At 42.7% G+C, this 17,102-nt stretch overlaps 1 protein-coding gene across 1 annotated transcript in view; it reads left to right on the top strand.

The window, feature by feature from the left end:
- SYN2 (synapsin II) overlaps nucleotides 1-17,102 on the top strand; it is a 201,446-nt gene that overhangs the window by 88,392 nt on the left and 95,952 nt on the right. The window contains exons 3-4 of the mRNA XM_020802549.3: nucleotides 140-231; nucleotides 16,446-16,602. Coding sequence (XP_020658208.3) covers nucleotides 140-231; nucleotides 16,446-16,602 — 249 coding nt within the window. The remainder of the gene's footprint in view (nucleotides 1-139; nucleotides 232-16,445; nucleotides 16,603-17,102) is intronic.

Here is a 17,102-nt window from a genome sequence, read left to right as displayed (position 1 = left end):
TTTTACTCTGTTCAACACTGGCCTGCCTGAAGATGTTAAAGTTAGAGCCAGAGGCACAAACAAAAGATAGACAGCCACTTAAGAATCTTACCTGACAGGTTTATTTACTTGGTTTCTTTTCTTTTCTCTTTTTCAATAGGCACAATTTTCAGAGATCAATTTGATATCTCACGCTGATGGCAATTACGCTGTAGACATACAGGCATTCCGAAATGGCACTAAAGTTGTCAGGTAAGTCCTACTCCCATCATCAAAATTAAAATTAACATATCCTAGTAGAAAGCATTGTCATGAATGATGACTCCTTTTCCCTAGAATTATAATATCACATAGTGTTTGACAATCTAGGACCCACGACACTCCTCGTTCTGCCGGTGCTTCCCTTCTTTTCCCAGGTGCCAAAGTAGGACTAGCTCAGTCAACACATTGTGATTTCTATGGCAGACTTTCCAAATGGTATCCTTCTCTCTGCTGATCAAAATGAGAGGGAGTCTACTTCAGTGCTGTCCCAATATCATAGAATCATAGAATAATGAAGGGGCCATTGAGTCCAAGCTCCTGCTCAGCACAGGAATAGAAATCAAAGGATATCTGACAGGTGGTTGTCTAAATTTATCTTGAATGCCTCCAGTTTTGGAGCACTCACTACCTCTTGAGGTAATTAATTCCATTGCCATACTTTTCTAACAATTAGTAAGTTTTTCTTGATCTTCAACTGAAAACTGGCTTACTGTAACTTGAGCCCATTGTTGTGTGTCTTTCACTCTGGGATGATCAAGATCCGGTCTTGCCCCTGCTCTGTATGACAGCTTTTCAAAGTGCTATCATATCTCTCCTCAGTCTGCGTTTCTCAAGGCTAAACATGCCCAGTTCTTTTAGTCTTTTCTCAAAAAATTGGTTTCCAGCCCCTCACCATCCTTGTTGCCCTCCTCTGCACTTGTTCCAATTTCTCAGCATCCTTTTTGGAGTGCGGTGTCCAGAACTCAAGATAAGATCTAACCAGTGCTGAATAGAGGGGAACTAGTATTTGGAGAGTGTACATCTGTTAATGCAGCCTAAAACAGCTTTTGAATTTTTGGTAGCCACATCACACTGTTGGCACAAGCTTGAATATCTTGTGATCTATGATGATTCCAAGGTCCCCTCCTTTTTTCCCATTTGCCCCACTTGAGGGGAAGAAAATGGAAGGGCTTTTCAGGCATTGGAATGAGGGGGATACTCACTTAGTAGCATCGCTGTTCCATCTGGTAGCTTGATCGATGTTCCTCCACTTTAAAAAACAAGACAGAATTGTTCCAGATTGATGCTGTACAACGACATCACATTACTGAGGCTACAAGCATAAGAGTTTTAAAAAGGCAGCTTCTCCTTGATATTGGAGGCTGCCAATTTGTTCCCAGAATTCCTTATCAGAACAACAGTGCGTTATTTTATTTTATTATTTATTTATCGAGTATAGCCTGCCCGACTTAGTGAGAACACTACTTGGGGTGGTTATCATAATGAGGCAAAACATAGAATGACTAAAATAATAAAAAAATCAAAATGCATGATACCTCAAACTGTCTCATAGTGTCATCTCTGAGCACATCTGAGGTTTCTTTTTAGGAAACTATCAAGAGAAGCACTTGATACTGGTTGCTCGGTTTTGTCATTGCTACAGGTTTTACTTCCCCATGCAGGTAGGTTTGGGGGCCTTTTTTGTCTTCAAACCTCCAAGTTTAAAATGGAAAATTCTCATTTGAGAACATTGTTTAAATTCCTTGAACTAGGCAGGAAAAATATGTTCAAAAAAAGGACTAAATTTTAGAGAGGGACTGTTCAGCATTTAATATTTGCAAATAAGGAGAAGCAGGTAGTACTATTTTGAAGTATGCATGATTGTAGTTATGGTACGTCAATCAGGACTTTGCCCCAGGTCTCAAATTTAAATAGCACAGCAGTTGCCCTCCGAGCACAGACAGGAGATAAACACTAAAGGCAGCAAGGGCCCCAACCTTGCCTGCCATCTGCAGTGGAAAGTAAAGTGCTTCCTCCACATCACTGAGTCACCACAACCGCATTGCACTCCCAGTACACTGAAACTTTAAAAAAAAAAAAAAACAACAGCACTGCCATCCCTGCTGCTGCATGCTATAACATTCAGAGTCAGTTATGATAGCCTTTGGGGCATAGCCATTAACACAAGGTGAAAGAAATATAGGCCGAATCAAGATTGTATAATGAACCTTGTAAGGTGGTGTGTGAAGAATAGCTTCCAGTCTGTGGCCCCCTTCAAGTGTGCCGGGAACCCCCAGGGGCCTGTTGAGAATTCTGAGTGGCACGTTCTGATTTGAGGTGTGGGGCATTCTGGTTCCAGGGAGGGAAAACCCTCTGTGCTAAGTTCCACTCCCTCTTTAAATATTTTATCTTTTGGACCTTTTTTTTAAAAAAAAATAAAGCAGCTTTTATTGCTTGTATTGTTTTACTAAAAGAAGAATTTGGATTTTAAAACTTTTATCTATTGAGACTGCAAAGTGACTTAATGAGCCAGGGAAAGTGAGAGAAAAGCAGGAAGTTTCAAAGCCTAGAGTGGTCGTTTTGACCAGATAGGCAGGGTACAAATAGAATAAATAAATAAAGCCTTGAAAGATTTGGCAGCAGCATTTTAGTTATTCAGCTGCTTAATCATTGGGAGCTGCCTGATAAGCCAGGTTAGTTTGCTTGTTGAATGGCTTTTGGAAAGGAGGAGTGTGGAGCAAGAATTTATCAGAATGCCGAGGCCTGGAAGGACACTATACTTGCAAATCTAGACTGAGCCACGGAGTTTAATACTGTTGGACTTTGAGGGGAAAAAAAGGCTGTTTGTTTGAAGAAGTAGGTGGTTTGTTTATATGGGGTCTGCTACCACCCAGGCCTGAATTAAGATTTTCCTGTGCCTTCACCCCCCAACTCAGCTTTGCCAAGACTTATTGACAGCCCCTAGGAGTTGAAAATCTTTGCAGTTTTTCAGGTTTTATGCTGCCTTAAGGCTTGATCCTACTAACAATAAGAAATGCTGTTGTATCACATTCTGCTTTTTTTTTTTTAAGGCAGTTTAAAATAAGGTGTCGCCATAATATGGAGAGTAACATGGTTAACTTTGCCAGGTAAAGGTAAAGGTTCCCCTTGACATTTAGTCCAGTTGTGTCCAACTCCAGGGTGTGGTGCTCCAAAGTGTCATAAAGTACATCAGAGAGTAGTTTGTTTTAGCGTACGTTTGACACCCTGATTTCTTTATATCATCTCCACATATCTAAACATTTCTGTCATTGCAAATTGTGTCTTTGGATAACCAGCAGAGGTGGTGGGAGAGGCGGCGGCAGCTACAAGACCCACAGGGCCGGGTGGACAGACAGGTGCAGGGAGCCTGAGGGGAAGGGGAGGGTGCAGCTAGTCCGGTGCAGGGTTGGAGGAGTGGGGAGTAGTCTTTGAGCAAAAATGGATCAGAGGCATAGATCCTCATGGATCCGCATGATTTTTTGTAGGATCATCCCCCCAAACAATCTCAATCATAGAAACCATCTCTGCTCAGAGTGGCTTGGGGATGATCCCATGTTAAAATCATGTGGGGAGGAACCATGTTTGGATCAGTGTTTTTTTCACCACTGCAGAGTCAAGCACTGTTCATTTCTGTGGTGTATTCTGTGGGTACCTGTGGCAACCCCAGACCTACTGGAGTATCCCACCCTGTAGTTATGCTGCCACCAACCATTCCCTGTAAGGAGTCACACAGACCAGGAATGGATTTTAATAAACAAAAGAACAAGGTTTATTGAAACAACAAACAGGGTAAATAAAAGAATCAGGTAAATAGGAAACTGGAACGTGGCATAGTCCTAATCATATACATACAACAGATTGGTTCCCACTGAACACTTTAAGGTAACGCACAGACCCTGAACCTATCAGTTCTGGCTACCCAGATAGAAACCTGAACCTATCAGGTATGTACTAACTGACAAACAGTTGTACCCAGTCTGACACACAGACTCCAACTCCTAACTCTCCACACAAGCTCCAAATATATATACAGTACAGCTCCTCCCCCCTGATGTCCCGCCTTCCACTCCCCATAGGATGGAACTTTCCGTCCAAACCCATGACAGACAGGTACCATCAGTGCTGTATGTGACACCTCCCCTCTTTATAAGTTGTTTTGCGGGGGAAAAGCTAAAGTGCTTTTCTCCAAAAAAACAACCAGGATCAAAACACAAAAACAGTTATACATTATAACACAATCCCATAACCCATACTTACTTTAAACATTAATATTTGCAATACATTAAGTTACCTTTATTAATACAAACCAAGCCTGTTCAATAAACAGGTACATTTAACTTTTGGTCACCAAAATATACACAGTCCATGGTTTCTTCGCCGTCTTCATTCGTCGGGTCTTCTTGACAAGGCGTCAGCAACACGGTTCATTGACCCTCTGACCACCTTCACTTCAAAGTCAAAATCTTGCAGGTTTAAAGCCCACCTCATAAGTTTACTATTATGGGTTTTCATTGTCTTTAACCACTGCAGTGGTGAGTGGTCAGTGCACAGAACAAAATGTCTTCCCCAGATGTAAGGTTTGGCCTTCTGAATCGCGTATACTATGGCCAGGCACTCCTTTTCCACGGTTGCCAAATGTCTCTCACCTTTCTGGAGTTTCCTACTCAGGTAGGACACTGGATGCTGGTCACCTTTTTCATCCTCCTGGCAAAGAACTGCTCCTACCCCGCTGTTAGACGCATCGGTGTAGATGATGAACTCCCGGTCGAAGTCTGGAGCACGCAGCACTGGATAGTTGATGAGGGCCTCCTTCAACCTCTGGAACGCCTCCTCACAGTCGCTGGTCCACGGGATGCGGTCATCAGTCTTCTTCCTCGTCAGATCGGTCAGCGGAGCCGCAATCTCGCTAAACCTCGGGATGAACTTTCTGTAGTAGCCCACCAACCCAAGAAATGATTTGACTTTTTTCTTGGTGTTGGGTCTGGGCCAATCACGAACGGCTTCTATCTTGGCCTCTAGGGGTTTGATCACTCCTCCCCCTACTATGTGACCCAAGTATTTTATTTCTGGGCTACCCAGCTGACACTTGCTTGCCTTTACTGTTAGCCCTGCTGCACTTAACCTCTGCAGCACTATCTCCAGCTTATTTAATAAAACCTTATGATATTTAGTGAGCAGCACTTTTAGTTCTTGCTGCTGGTCTTGGGTGAGTGCAGGACTGATCTTCACCTCATCTGGGTTGTATTTCACATCCCCTCTACCCTCCCAGAAGGGTAATTCAGCTTCCTCACTCTCAGCTGCTTTTATCGCAAATAAAACCCTCTGTTCCCCTCTGTAGTAGGGTTTCAGGGCATTCACATGTACCACCCTCCGTGCTTGGTGTTCCTCCTGTTCTATAAGGTAGTTCAGATCCGACATCTTGGAAATGACCCTGTATGGTCCTGCCCATTTGAGCTGCAGTTTGTTCTCTTTGCAGGGCCTAAGCCAAAGCACTTCCTCCCCTGGGTTAAAGTGCCTCTCCCTGGCTTTCTGGTCATACCAGGTTTTCTGTCTGACCTTCTGAGCTTGCAGGTTTTCTGCTGCTAGCTCTAGGTTTCTCTTCAGGTCATTCATTAAAGTGTCTATATACGTCACAACATCTTGTGGGTCACCCTGGGTGATCTGCTCCCAATTTTGTTTGATTAAATCAAGCGGACCTCTTACTTTTCTCCCAAACAAAAGTTCAAATGGACTGAACCCGGTACTGGCTTGGGGCACTGATCGATAAGCAAACAAAAGGGATTGCAGCTTCTGGTCCCAATTGTTTGGATTCTCTGCCAAGTAAGCCCTAATCATGCGCATCAGAGTCCCATTGAACTTCTCCGTTAACCCATTACTTTCGGGGTGATAGGCAGTGGTTTCCTTGTGTTTAATTCCACAGATTTGCCATAACCGTTTCATGAGCTTTGATGTAAACGATGTGCCCAAATCTGTGATTATTTCTGAGGCAAATCCCATCCTGGACATATACCCCACCAAGGCATCTGCCACTGTGTTAGTTTCGATATTAGTCAAGGGTATGGCTTCGGGGTACCTCGTGGCATGGTCCACAATGGTGAGAATGAACCGGTTCCCCCTCTTTGTGGCCTTGGGCAAAGGTCCCACAATATCCACTCCTATACATTTGAACGGGGTGTCAATCACAGGCAAAGGGCACAACTTCGCTTTGGTCCTGTCACGGTTATTCCCCTGCCTCTGACACACATCACATTGTTTACAGAACTCCTTGATCTGCTTCCCTATTTCAGGCCAGTAAAAATTTTGTGTGATTCTCTGCTGTGTTTTGTTCACCCCCAAGTGCGCAGCAAACATGTCAGAGTGCCCCCTTTGTAAGATCATGGGGCGATACTTTTCAGGTACCACTAGCTGACTTCTGATCCCATCTCCCCCTTTTGAGATATTCATCAGGGTCTCTCTATATAAAATTCCCTTTTTCTCGCGAAATCTCGCTGGGGTTTCAGGTGTTAGCTGGGTGTCTGTCACCTTTTCAAAACACTTTCGGAGAGTGGCGTCTGCCTTTTGCTCTTGGCCAAATTTGCTGTCCGTGGCTAAGGTTTCTGCCACGGCTTCGGGACTACCCTCATCTGCTTCAACCTCGGGCTCTTCAGTACCCCCCTGAACTGTCCCCGTGGTAGCTTGTGAGCGTGTAATCACTAGCACCCGTTTCACATGTTCAGCCAGGTCATTTCCCACGAGCACGGCTGCTGGCAGAGTCGATGAAATCGCTAGCCGCCAAACTCCCCTCCAGCCTTGAAAGCTCACAGGTACCTCAGCTACTGGCAGTGAGATCACCTGCCCCTCAATCCCTGCCACCTTCAGGCTCTCATTTGGGATTATATACTTCCTAGGAATAATGTCTGGATGGCACAGGGTCACCTGGGAACAAGTATCCCTTAGCCCCCTATACTGATGGTCAAGTATTCCTACGTCCACCCCTGCGGTCTCAAACAATTGCGAATCTGTCCTCACTAGTAAGCAGCGCTTGACCTCCACAAGAGGACCATTTTCCCCAGCCTGATCAGCAGATGTAACTGGTCCAGATTGAGTAGCCATGGCAACCGGCTCCCTCAGTGGCAAGGAGCTTTGCTCTGTCTGGACACAGAACACAGCTTTTGGCTTGGTTCCACTCAAATCATGAGGCAAATTTCCCATTATCTGCTTCCATTTCTCACACTCTGAGATTAGATGGTCCTTTCCTTGACAGAAATAACATTTTCTGCTGTATTTGGAGTCTTTCTCATCTGGTTTTGGTTTTCCCTCCAAAATCTGAGGTCTTGGTGGTTTCATGTCTGAGGGCTTCCCTTCAACATGGGCCCCTCCCCCTTGCTGGTTTTTCCCTGGTCCCTGAGAGTACCTGCTGTAGGTTTCTTTGGGCTTACCCACAGTTTTCCCCTCAGCACCTAAGGGCTTCCTTATTTGGGAAATAAAATCTGCGATCTCTGCCGCTTCTGTCACCGATTTAGGTTTCCTCTCCCTCACATGGAACTTTAGTTCCCCATGCAGGACTGAATAAAATTGTTCCAGCGCTATCAGGTCTTTGAGCTGCTGGAAGGTCTCTGTCCCCTCCTGAGACAGCCATTTCTCTAGCAACCTCACCAGTTGGGCCCCCACTTGGGTAAAAGTCTGCTCTGGTTTTTTTGTGAGTGACCTGAATCTTTGCCTCAGCTGTTCAGCATTTATCCCATGCCGGGCAAACACCAGTTTTTTAAACTCAGCGAAGTCCTTCAGCAGTTCCACTGGCATCTCTGCATAGACTTCTGCCAGGCTGCCACTGATCAAAGATCGCATAATAGTCATCTTCTCAGTTTCCCTTACTGAGAAGTCCACAAACGCTCTTTCCACGAGGGAAAAGAACACCTCAGGGCAATCTCCCTTGTGGTACACCGGGAATTTCTTCAGGTCAGTTTTAGACAGGCTGCCTTCCCCATTCCCTGGGTTCCCCTCATTATTATTGTTATTCCTATTTCCACTCATCATCTCCAGCTTCTTCAGCTCAAACGCCATTTTTTCTAACTCCAACTGTCTCTGTTTCTCTTCCTTTTCAAACGCCATTCTTTCTAACTCCAACTGTCTCTGTTTCTCTTCCCTTTCAAACGCCATTCTTTCTAACTCCAACTGTCTCTGTTTCTCTTCCCTTTCAAACGCCATTCTTTCTCTCTCTAATCTTTCTTCTCTTTCCATTCTCTCTCTCTCTCTTTCCATTTCAAATTGTCTTTGCTTCTCCCTTTCCTTTTCCTCCATTTCCCTCACCCTCAGTTCATGCTGTTGGGCTAGGAGCATTTTTCTGAGTTCTGAGGTCAGTTCTCCTGTGCTCTCATCCTGCACTGAGCCAAATTCCTCCTCAGAACCTTGGTCTCCCTGTGGTTCTCTCACTTCCCCCATTTCTGCCATTTGGCTTCTAGTCAAGGGCATAATCCCCCCAGAACAGGCTGCCTTCAAAAGTCACGCCTCAAAATAAAACGACGACTTTTTTCCTTTTGCCTCAGAAACAGCCTTCTATAGACTGCTGCTGTTCCTTCAGCACCAACTTGCAACTGTTGCCAGGTAGAATCCACCCCCTCTGCTAGGCCTCTCAGCAGACAGGCTAGATCACTGTTACTTCACGCAGCTTTGCCTCAGCCCTTTCCCGCCAAAATGGGTTGCCTCAGAGCTCCCTAATCTAGTCCCCCAACCTGAGTTTGCACGTTCTTCCACTAGCCTACCTCCCCGTGAGGTAAGCCTAGAAGATTACCTACGCGCCCTCAGATTTTCCCTGACTAGACCCCCCTTGCTCTGGGCACACTTGCCAAGGCTTTGCTGGACCACTGGGCAACTGGACCAGTCGTATCCCACACGCTGGACACCAATCAATGTGGCAACCCCAGACCTACTGGAGTATCCCACCCTGTAGTTATGCTGCCACCAACCATTCCCTGTAAGGAGTCACACAGACCAGGAATGGATTTTAATAAACAAAAGAACAAGGTTTATTGAAACAACAAACAGGGTAAATAAAAGAATCAGGTAAATAGGAAACTGGAACGTGGCATAGTCCTAATCATATACATACAACAGATTGGTTCCCACTGAACACTTTAAGGTAACGCACAGACCCTGAACCTATCAGTTCTGGCTACCCAGATAGAAACCTGAACCTATCAGGTATGTACTAACTGACAAACAGTTGTACCCAGTCTGACACACAGACTCTAACTCCTAACTCTCCGCACAAGCTCCAAATATATATACAGTACAGCTCCTCCCCCCTGATGTCCCGCCTTCCACTCCCCATAGGATGGAACTTTCCCTCCAAACCCATGACAGACAGGTACCATCAGTGCTGTATGTGACAGTACCAATGGGAACAACTCTCCCTCATCATAGCAGCAGGGGCAAGTGCCCAGTGCAAGGCCAGGCAGTCACAGGACAAAGCCTCAATTGCCGCAATTTTAAAAGCCCATGTAGCCCCCTCAACTGATACACAACACAGCTTTTAAAAGGATTAAATGTTTTTCCAAGTTAATACACACACCAATCCAAATACCACGTAGCTACCATGTGATTTTAACTTGATTTCAAAAACTCAACCCAGCTACTGTAACCATGCTCGATATTCATTTTCAATGCTATAGGAACAGGGGAGAGCCACTTAAAGCACACAATGAATGTCTCTCAGATGGATACAGGAACCATCATTTTTACTACTTTGTAGATATTGTTCTTTGTTAGTTAAGTTTTATTATACGGTCATAGACTCAAAGATAAAAACATAATACAAGATATACAGAATAAATAAGTTGTTAGAACATATCAACAGTATAAAACTACAGTCAGGTGGTTGTCTTAATATGACATTTTATGAATTCTTAAAACTGAAAATAAAAACTTAGCCATCAACTATGTTATTAATTGGTTCTCTCCTGACAGCAGAAACCTAGTCTGTGGTAGTCTGTGGGATATATACTAGTACATTTACACATTATTGAGTAGAGATAGCGGATGCCTTCAAACCTATATAAGCTGCATTCTAGAATGGTGTGTGTCAGGGACTCAACTGTTTCTTCCTCACAGGGGCATATCCTTTCTCCATAGGGAATGTTATTAAAATGCCCTTTTAACAAGGCTGAGGGAAAGCAATTAAACCTAGCCCTTGAGAAGACAAAACAATACTGGTACTGTGATTTGGTATAAGTAATTTGCAGACTTGGGAAAGTTAAAATTTAAACCAAAGTACATTGGTCCTGTCTGCACATGCTAGTGGATACTGGAGGTCTATATCTTTAATGCGTTGTACAAGCATTGACTTGATACTGTCATAAGGCTCACTCAGAAAGAAGTCCACAGAGAAGCCTAAAAGATGTAATTTGTCTATAAATCTCTTATGCCATGAGCTGATACACATATTTTTGTAGATAGTGTAAATACCCACTGGTTGTGGGACCATATACCACCTTCAACCAGAATTGGAATGCATACAACTAAGCTTGACATTCCACTGACTGGAGGCCAGCCTCTAAACACAAGGCAGCTGAAGAGACGCATCCTGGCATAGTGAATAGGAGTTTCAGCAAATTTGACAGGACACTTTCAACTGAGGGATTGAAACCACTTATCCAAATCGCAATACCATACAGGAGCTGTGCAAGAATTTTATACTTAACTATCTGCAGAGCAGCAGGGATAAACTGCCCACCCTGGACATAGTGGTATCATCTAAGAACTTTGCTGGTATTCTTAGCCACCTGCACTGCTGCTTGTCTCTGGTGACACCAGGAGAGGGTACGTGAGGAGACAATTCCCAAGTATTTAAATGTTTTGAATTGCTCTATACGCTGGCCTTCAATAACCCATTCTTTAACTTTACGATGCCTAGTAAATTGTTAATAGGTTGTTTCTGCAGTAACTCATAAATGCACATACAGTAGAATTCGTTTAAGACCAACTTCCGATAGTAACATGATAACCACGTCTTCTGCGTATAGTAGTAGGGCCACGCTGATTTTAGCCAGTTTCGGGGAATGAAATTGAGGTGCTGAGCAGCTTTTAGGAAAGTCATTTAGGTACAGATTAAATAATGTAGGTGCCAGAATGCAACCTTGGCAAACCCCTCTCTCTGTCTGAATGGAGTTTGATAGTTTACCATCCACATTTTATCCTAATTGTGGTCTGTTGGTAGAGGCTTCTGAGAAGATGTACGTAACAGCCTCTTATCAATTGAGGAAGAGTAGAGTTTTTCCCATAAATTTCCTCTGGGTATTGAGTCGAAGGCAGACTTTAAATCTATAAAAGCTACAAACAGGCCATTCCCATGACAGCCCATATACTTTTCTGTAAGGTGATTCAGTACTATACAGTGGTCAAAAGTGGAGTGGTTCTTCCTAAAACCTTTGTTCATTCCCTCAGATATCCTTCTCCTCAATCCATGTGATTAATCTATTATTAAGATATCTATTGTAAAGCTTGCCTACTATTGATAGAAGGCTGAATGGTCTATAATTTGAGGGTTTGTCTTTGTTCCCCTTCTTATAGATTGGTATCATATTGCCTCTAGAGCAGGGATGGGTATAATGCAGTTTGCAGGCCACATGTGGCACCCAGGGGCTTTTTTTTATGGCTCCCAAAGCTATCTCAGAGCTCCCCTATTAAGAATACATAAAAAATAGTGAGATGCCTGTTTCTGTGCCTGAAGGCTTCCAAAAGTAGTAGCTATCCAACTTTGGTTACAAGGCAACTTCTCTCCACATTTTTCTCCTTTGGTTTTGTTCTCATTTCTGTTCTGGTTGGCTGCTTGGTGGGTTTTAATTGTCACTTTCAGCTATTCCCAGGCCTGGTATGGCCATTTTGGTTTTGGGGTTCAAAATTTTGCTCCCAAGCCCATCAATGTTGCCCATCCACGTTTTAGCATCTGCAGAGCTGAACATTTTGCTTTTCAGTTTATGAGAAGGCATTTATTCTTGTTATGTTTTAACCAACACCCTGAACATACTTGAATCATGCGTGGGGTCCAAATTTTGTTCCTATCTGCTTCAACACATAGGCTGGATTCCAGTGATTTCAAAGGAGTTACTTTAGTTTCTCCCAAAATTGCAGTCTTCTAATTTCCTAAAAACAAATAAATATACAAGACTGTGAAAACTATTAATGAGAGAATGTATATCAAATGCTATGAGCCATTGAACATTATATATATATATATATATATATATCTCACACACACACCGGTTTACAAAGATAGAGGGGATTGCTTTGCTAAAAAATTTATTAGATATCCATATGGGTTATCTAACAAAAAAAAAAGACCTGACAAATTGATTCCTGGTTCGTGGGGCCACTGAGGGGCAATTCGTGGTTCATGGGTCATCAAGGTTGACAATCCACAAACAAAGACAAAGCCTCATTCTGGCACTTTGTCTCCGTCTCTAGTGAGCAGTGTATCAACAGCTGTGGAATTTGTAAAGATAAAGAACAAACCTTTTAGTAACTGGATATGGTAATAAAATCAACTTTGTGTGGGCAGATTTATTTTTCAAATTATAAGAAATATGTCTGAAAATGCTTATTTCTTTGGCTCTTCATTTATGTTATTTGAGTGAAGTTATTTGTTTCTTTAAAAGTAGTTCAATATTTGTGGAGGCTTGCCTTTAGTATTAGTCAAAACTTCCTGCTTGTGCAGGACAGACGATTCATTATAAATGAAGTTCCCCATTGTACTACGGTAGACTTACTAACGTGTTTCCCCAAAAATAAGACAGGGTCTTATATTAATTTTTGCTCCAAAAAATGCATTAGGGCTTATTTTCAGGGGATTTTTTTTTCCTTTCCATATACAACCATCTACATATATTCAAAGACAATCATGTCATCTTCTTCTGGTTGCTGCACAGTGGTGGAGGGCAGGGTTTCACTTGACTGGGGATTATTTTGGGGGTTGGCCTTATATTACAAGCATCCTGAAAAACCATACAATGGCTTACTTTCAGGTTTGGTCTTATTTTCGGGGAAACAGAGTAGTTGCTACTAATGTTCCCTTGAATTAAATAGCGGGGGGGGGGGAACCTCCCCAAAGCAGCAGATGTAGCTGGGTTGTAGCAGTGATTAATATTTACATAGGGTACCTCCATCCTTTCCACAGGAGCTTAATCATGGAGGGATGCTCATGACATAGGGCATGGTTAGACATGGGCATTTTATATTTATATCTCACCCCCAGAATCAGCCGGCTCACTCACCAGACTCTGTGCAGCTCTAGGGTCCTCCTTCAGCAATGGCAGAGCAATCCCAGCATGAGCCCAGCTGGCCTTTCTCTGCCTCCCTGTGAAGCTGACCATTTTGGTGCAGAGGCGGGACAGGGAGTCTCCCTGCTCAGCCAAATATGCGAATACAAAATGCCCATATCTAGGCATGACACAGTTTTGCTGTGTCTGTTTTCTTTGCTCTGTGTTCACAAACACCGTAACAGGCATGATTTAAAAACCATAACAGAAGATGGAAGGCCTGGGTATATGTGCACTCAGAATGACCTGATTCACATGAGTATTGCAGTAAGAAATGGGGAAGGTAGGTTGTTGTCATACTCCAAATGAGTCCCTTCGCTCCCATCATTGCTGTTCCTGCAGCACAACTGAATTAAATCCACACTAACTGGGAAACATACAAAAATAATTCTGCTAGTTTACCAGCAAAATACTATCTCTAAGGTAGGTATAAATGATATCTTATTGGAGGGGAACTATAGATAGATATTTAAAAAACCACTCAGGAATATACTTATTGATGATTGAATTGGATTGGGTTGGATTTGTATACCATTTGTATTAGTGCCAGGGCACTACTCTGGGTAGTTTACAGTAAAAAAGCAACACAAAACAGAAATAAAAGTAGAACTGTTAAAACCATAAACAATTAATCAATAAAACAGACAGTGCTTGATGCGATAATGCAGAGAAATTATGGATGAAAAAGAGTGATCAACTAGGGTCAGTGTGGAAAACCTCCCTGAAAAGCCATGTCTTCAGTTGCCTCCTAAATGTCAACAGGAAGGGGACCAGGCAAAGCTCCACCTCAAAGAAGGCCCTACCTCTAGTAATAGATGACGTACGGGCCTCCCTTGGGGTGGCCACTTGGAGCAGCTTGCCTGTGATGATCTAGTGCAGTGGCCCCCCCACCTTTTCCCAACCGCGGACTGATTGGGGTGTGTGGCATGCTCGCAGGGATGTGGCATGGCATGCTTGCAAACATGCGCATGGCGTACTCGCAGGGGGCAGAATGTGCTTGTGCGCATGCGTGTGGTGCACTCGTGGGGGGGCCCTGGGGGGGGGCAGGAGATCTGTGTCCATGGCCCAGTCATGCCTAGGCTGCGGGCTGCTGCCAGGTCGCAGACCAGGGGTTTGGGGACCCCTGATGTAGTGGATTGGGCAGGTGACACTGGGGAAAGAGGCTCAAAAATTTATATAGGTCAAAAATGGGTAGACTTTAGCACAATGAAAGTTTCTAATGTGTTTTCAGAAAGGCAAAGATGTTTGTAATTAAAAATAATATTTAAAGGCAAGATCAATTTTGTTAAATTTAGTTGTTATTTCTTTTAAGGCTATGGTTTAAATCCTGTGAAGTTCTGTCATAAGGTATATATGTTCATACACCACCTGAATTCATAGCATGAATTCATTAATCAGGTGGTGGGTAGAAATAGGGGTTAAGTTATTGCCAAGTACATTTGTTAGGACTGCAGTCTTAAGCTTGATTCCTGTGTACTTGTACTTCACGGTATATGTTTCTAAATAGTTAGGACTCTAACCCACAGTCAAGGGAATTGTATCCCCAGTGTGGTCAAGTAGTTTGATCACATTATCCTTTTATAGGGTCAGTGTCATAGAGGGGTTTTAAATCCTCACTTGCCTTATCCTTGCAGGCAAAAATTAAGAATTCAAGATTATTCACCTTGCCCATAAGAAAGTGAGGCATTTTGTAGTGCTTATGACAGAAGAGAATGAAGGTGGGTTGTTTTTTTCTGGGTTTTTTGTGAGTGTTTGTTTTTGCACAAGGTAGGCAACATTGTACAAAATAATGCTTCAGTGTAACTAGTGCAATTTAGACAAAAACGACAATTGTTGCTTGATGGCATTAGAAGCACTGCAAGACAGTATCTTTTTTTGAACAACAATGCTTGTGTGTGTGTTGTGTGTGCGTGCTTTGCTTCTGAAGAGACAAAGACTCTCCTCCTTTGAGAAGTTATGGAAAACCTAATTAGAAATAATAAAATTCCTTGTCACCTCTTGTCATTCCCCTCCCCCCTTTCTTCTAACTCCAGATCCCAGAATTCTCCATTCTGGGAGTTCTGCCCACCGGTCCCACATGTAAATTGTGCTCACCTGAAACAAGAACTTGGTGGAAGACTTCATGGCCGAGGACAGGTCTGACGTCCTGTTAGAAATTGAATTTGCCTCAGTGCTTGCTAGGATAAGCTTATACCCAATCTAAACTTAATTCCAATTAAGTTTGAGACCAATGGATGGGAACAATCTGGTCTACTGACCTGACTTAATGCATTAAATGTTTTTGCCTACAGTAGCATGGAATGAATTGACAGCTAAACAGAGATATTGAGGTATGGAAGTTACACAGTTTCTGAGATTGAATCCAGGTGTATAGTATTTACACAAATTTGTCATGTTCTTGATATTACTTAACACTATAGCCTTGTTTTCTAATTGTGCCTGAATGCATGAACAGCTCTACTCTTGGCACAACATGCGCCTAAACCCTGCCCACTTTGAAGTCAAACAGACCTTCACATCTGGAAGTTGAGTCATGGGAACTGGACTTCTTTCTTGTTTGATTGAATTGTTTCTCTGCTCATTCAAGCAGCTTATTCAGTCTGGATGTTTGGATGAATAGCAAAACGTTTCAAGCTAACAAGAAAGAAGTCCAGTTGCTATGACTCAACTTCCCTATAATCACACCTTTACATGTTCAGCATAAAGGTCTATGGAGGAGCCTACCCATAACAATATTCAGCGGATCATGCTTACAGAGTTCCTGTGATTGAGAGCCCTTTAGAGTAAGGAAAGGATGTAGAACTATATATGGACTAAAGCTTCCAAGAGTCCTCTTTCTATGTGTTATCTGACAACCTCATTACTGATATCCAGTCTACTCTAAAACATGTTTTCTCTTCAGAAAGTCATGTTGATTTCATTACCATTAATCCAGAATCAAATAGGACCGTGGTTTTAGTAACACAAGAATTCTTGGGTTTAAACTCCTGCCAAAACTATATTTTCTGGTTTACAAGTCAGTGCTTTTCCTGTAAATGTTTTAATTTATCTCCTCTAATCTAGCATCTCATATTTCTTTCCTTTGGTGTGGTATTTCAATATATATTTATTTATATATCTAATTATCCTTAGATCATTCAGGCCTGACTTCGTTCTTGTTCGACAACACTCATTCAGCATGGCAGAAAATGAAGACTTCCGTAACTTAATTATTGGGATGCATTACGCTGGAATTCCAAGTATTAACTCCTTGGAGTCAATCTACAACTTCTGTGACAAGCCCTGGGTGGTAAGTAATGCAACTTTGTTTTTGTTTTTAAAGCCTACATATTCAGGTATGAAAATGTGAGGCAGGGATTTTAGTGAGCCAAATGCCAGACTGTCCATACATGCAGGTCTGCAGGCTATATTTTCTATTAGCACATATATCTGTGTAGTATAAATAAACATTTTTAATATTTTGTAATGGCTAATACCTTAAGAATGAAGTTGAGTGTTCTGTTAGATGTCTTCAGAGGAAATATGGAGATTCCATCCTGTCTAATAACCATATATGATTATTTCAATTCCCACCTGTTTAGTTTTTTTGTGATGTGTATATAGATAAGTTGATGTTTGCACAACAGCCTGAATAGATTGATTGACAGAGGTGGGAGGAAATGCCTCCATAGAACCCATTATGGCAGAGGTGGGAGGAAATGCCTCCATACAACCTTGTTTTCATCAGCTGTTTTCCCCAGCTAGATAGATGAATAGATATGTAATTTGAGAAATTAGGATTAGAATAGC

Source organism: Pogona vitticeps, chromosome 2 (assembly GCF_051106095.1).
Source record: "Pogona vitticeps strain Pit_001003342236 chromosome 2, PviZW2.1, whole genome shotgun sequence".
In the NCBI taxonomy this organism is placed as follows: domain Eukaryota; kingdom Metazoa; phylum Chordata; class Lepidosauria; order Squamata; family Agamidae; genus Pogona; species Pogona vitticeps.
Note: the sequence above shows the minus strand (reverse complement) of the source record. Positions and strands in the feature narration are given on the sequence as shown.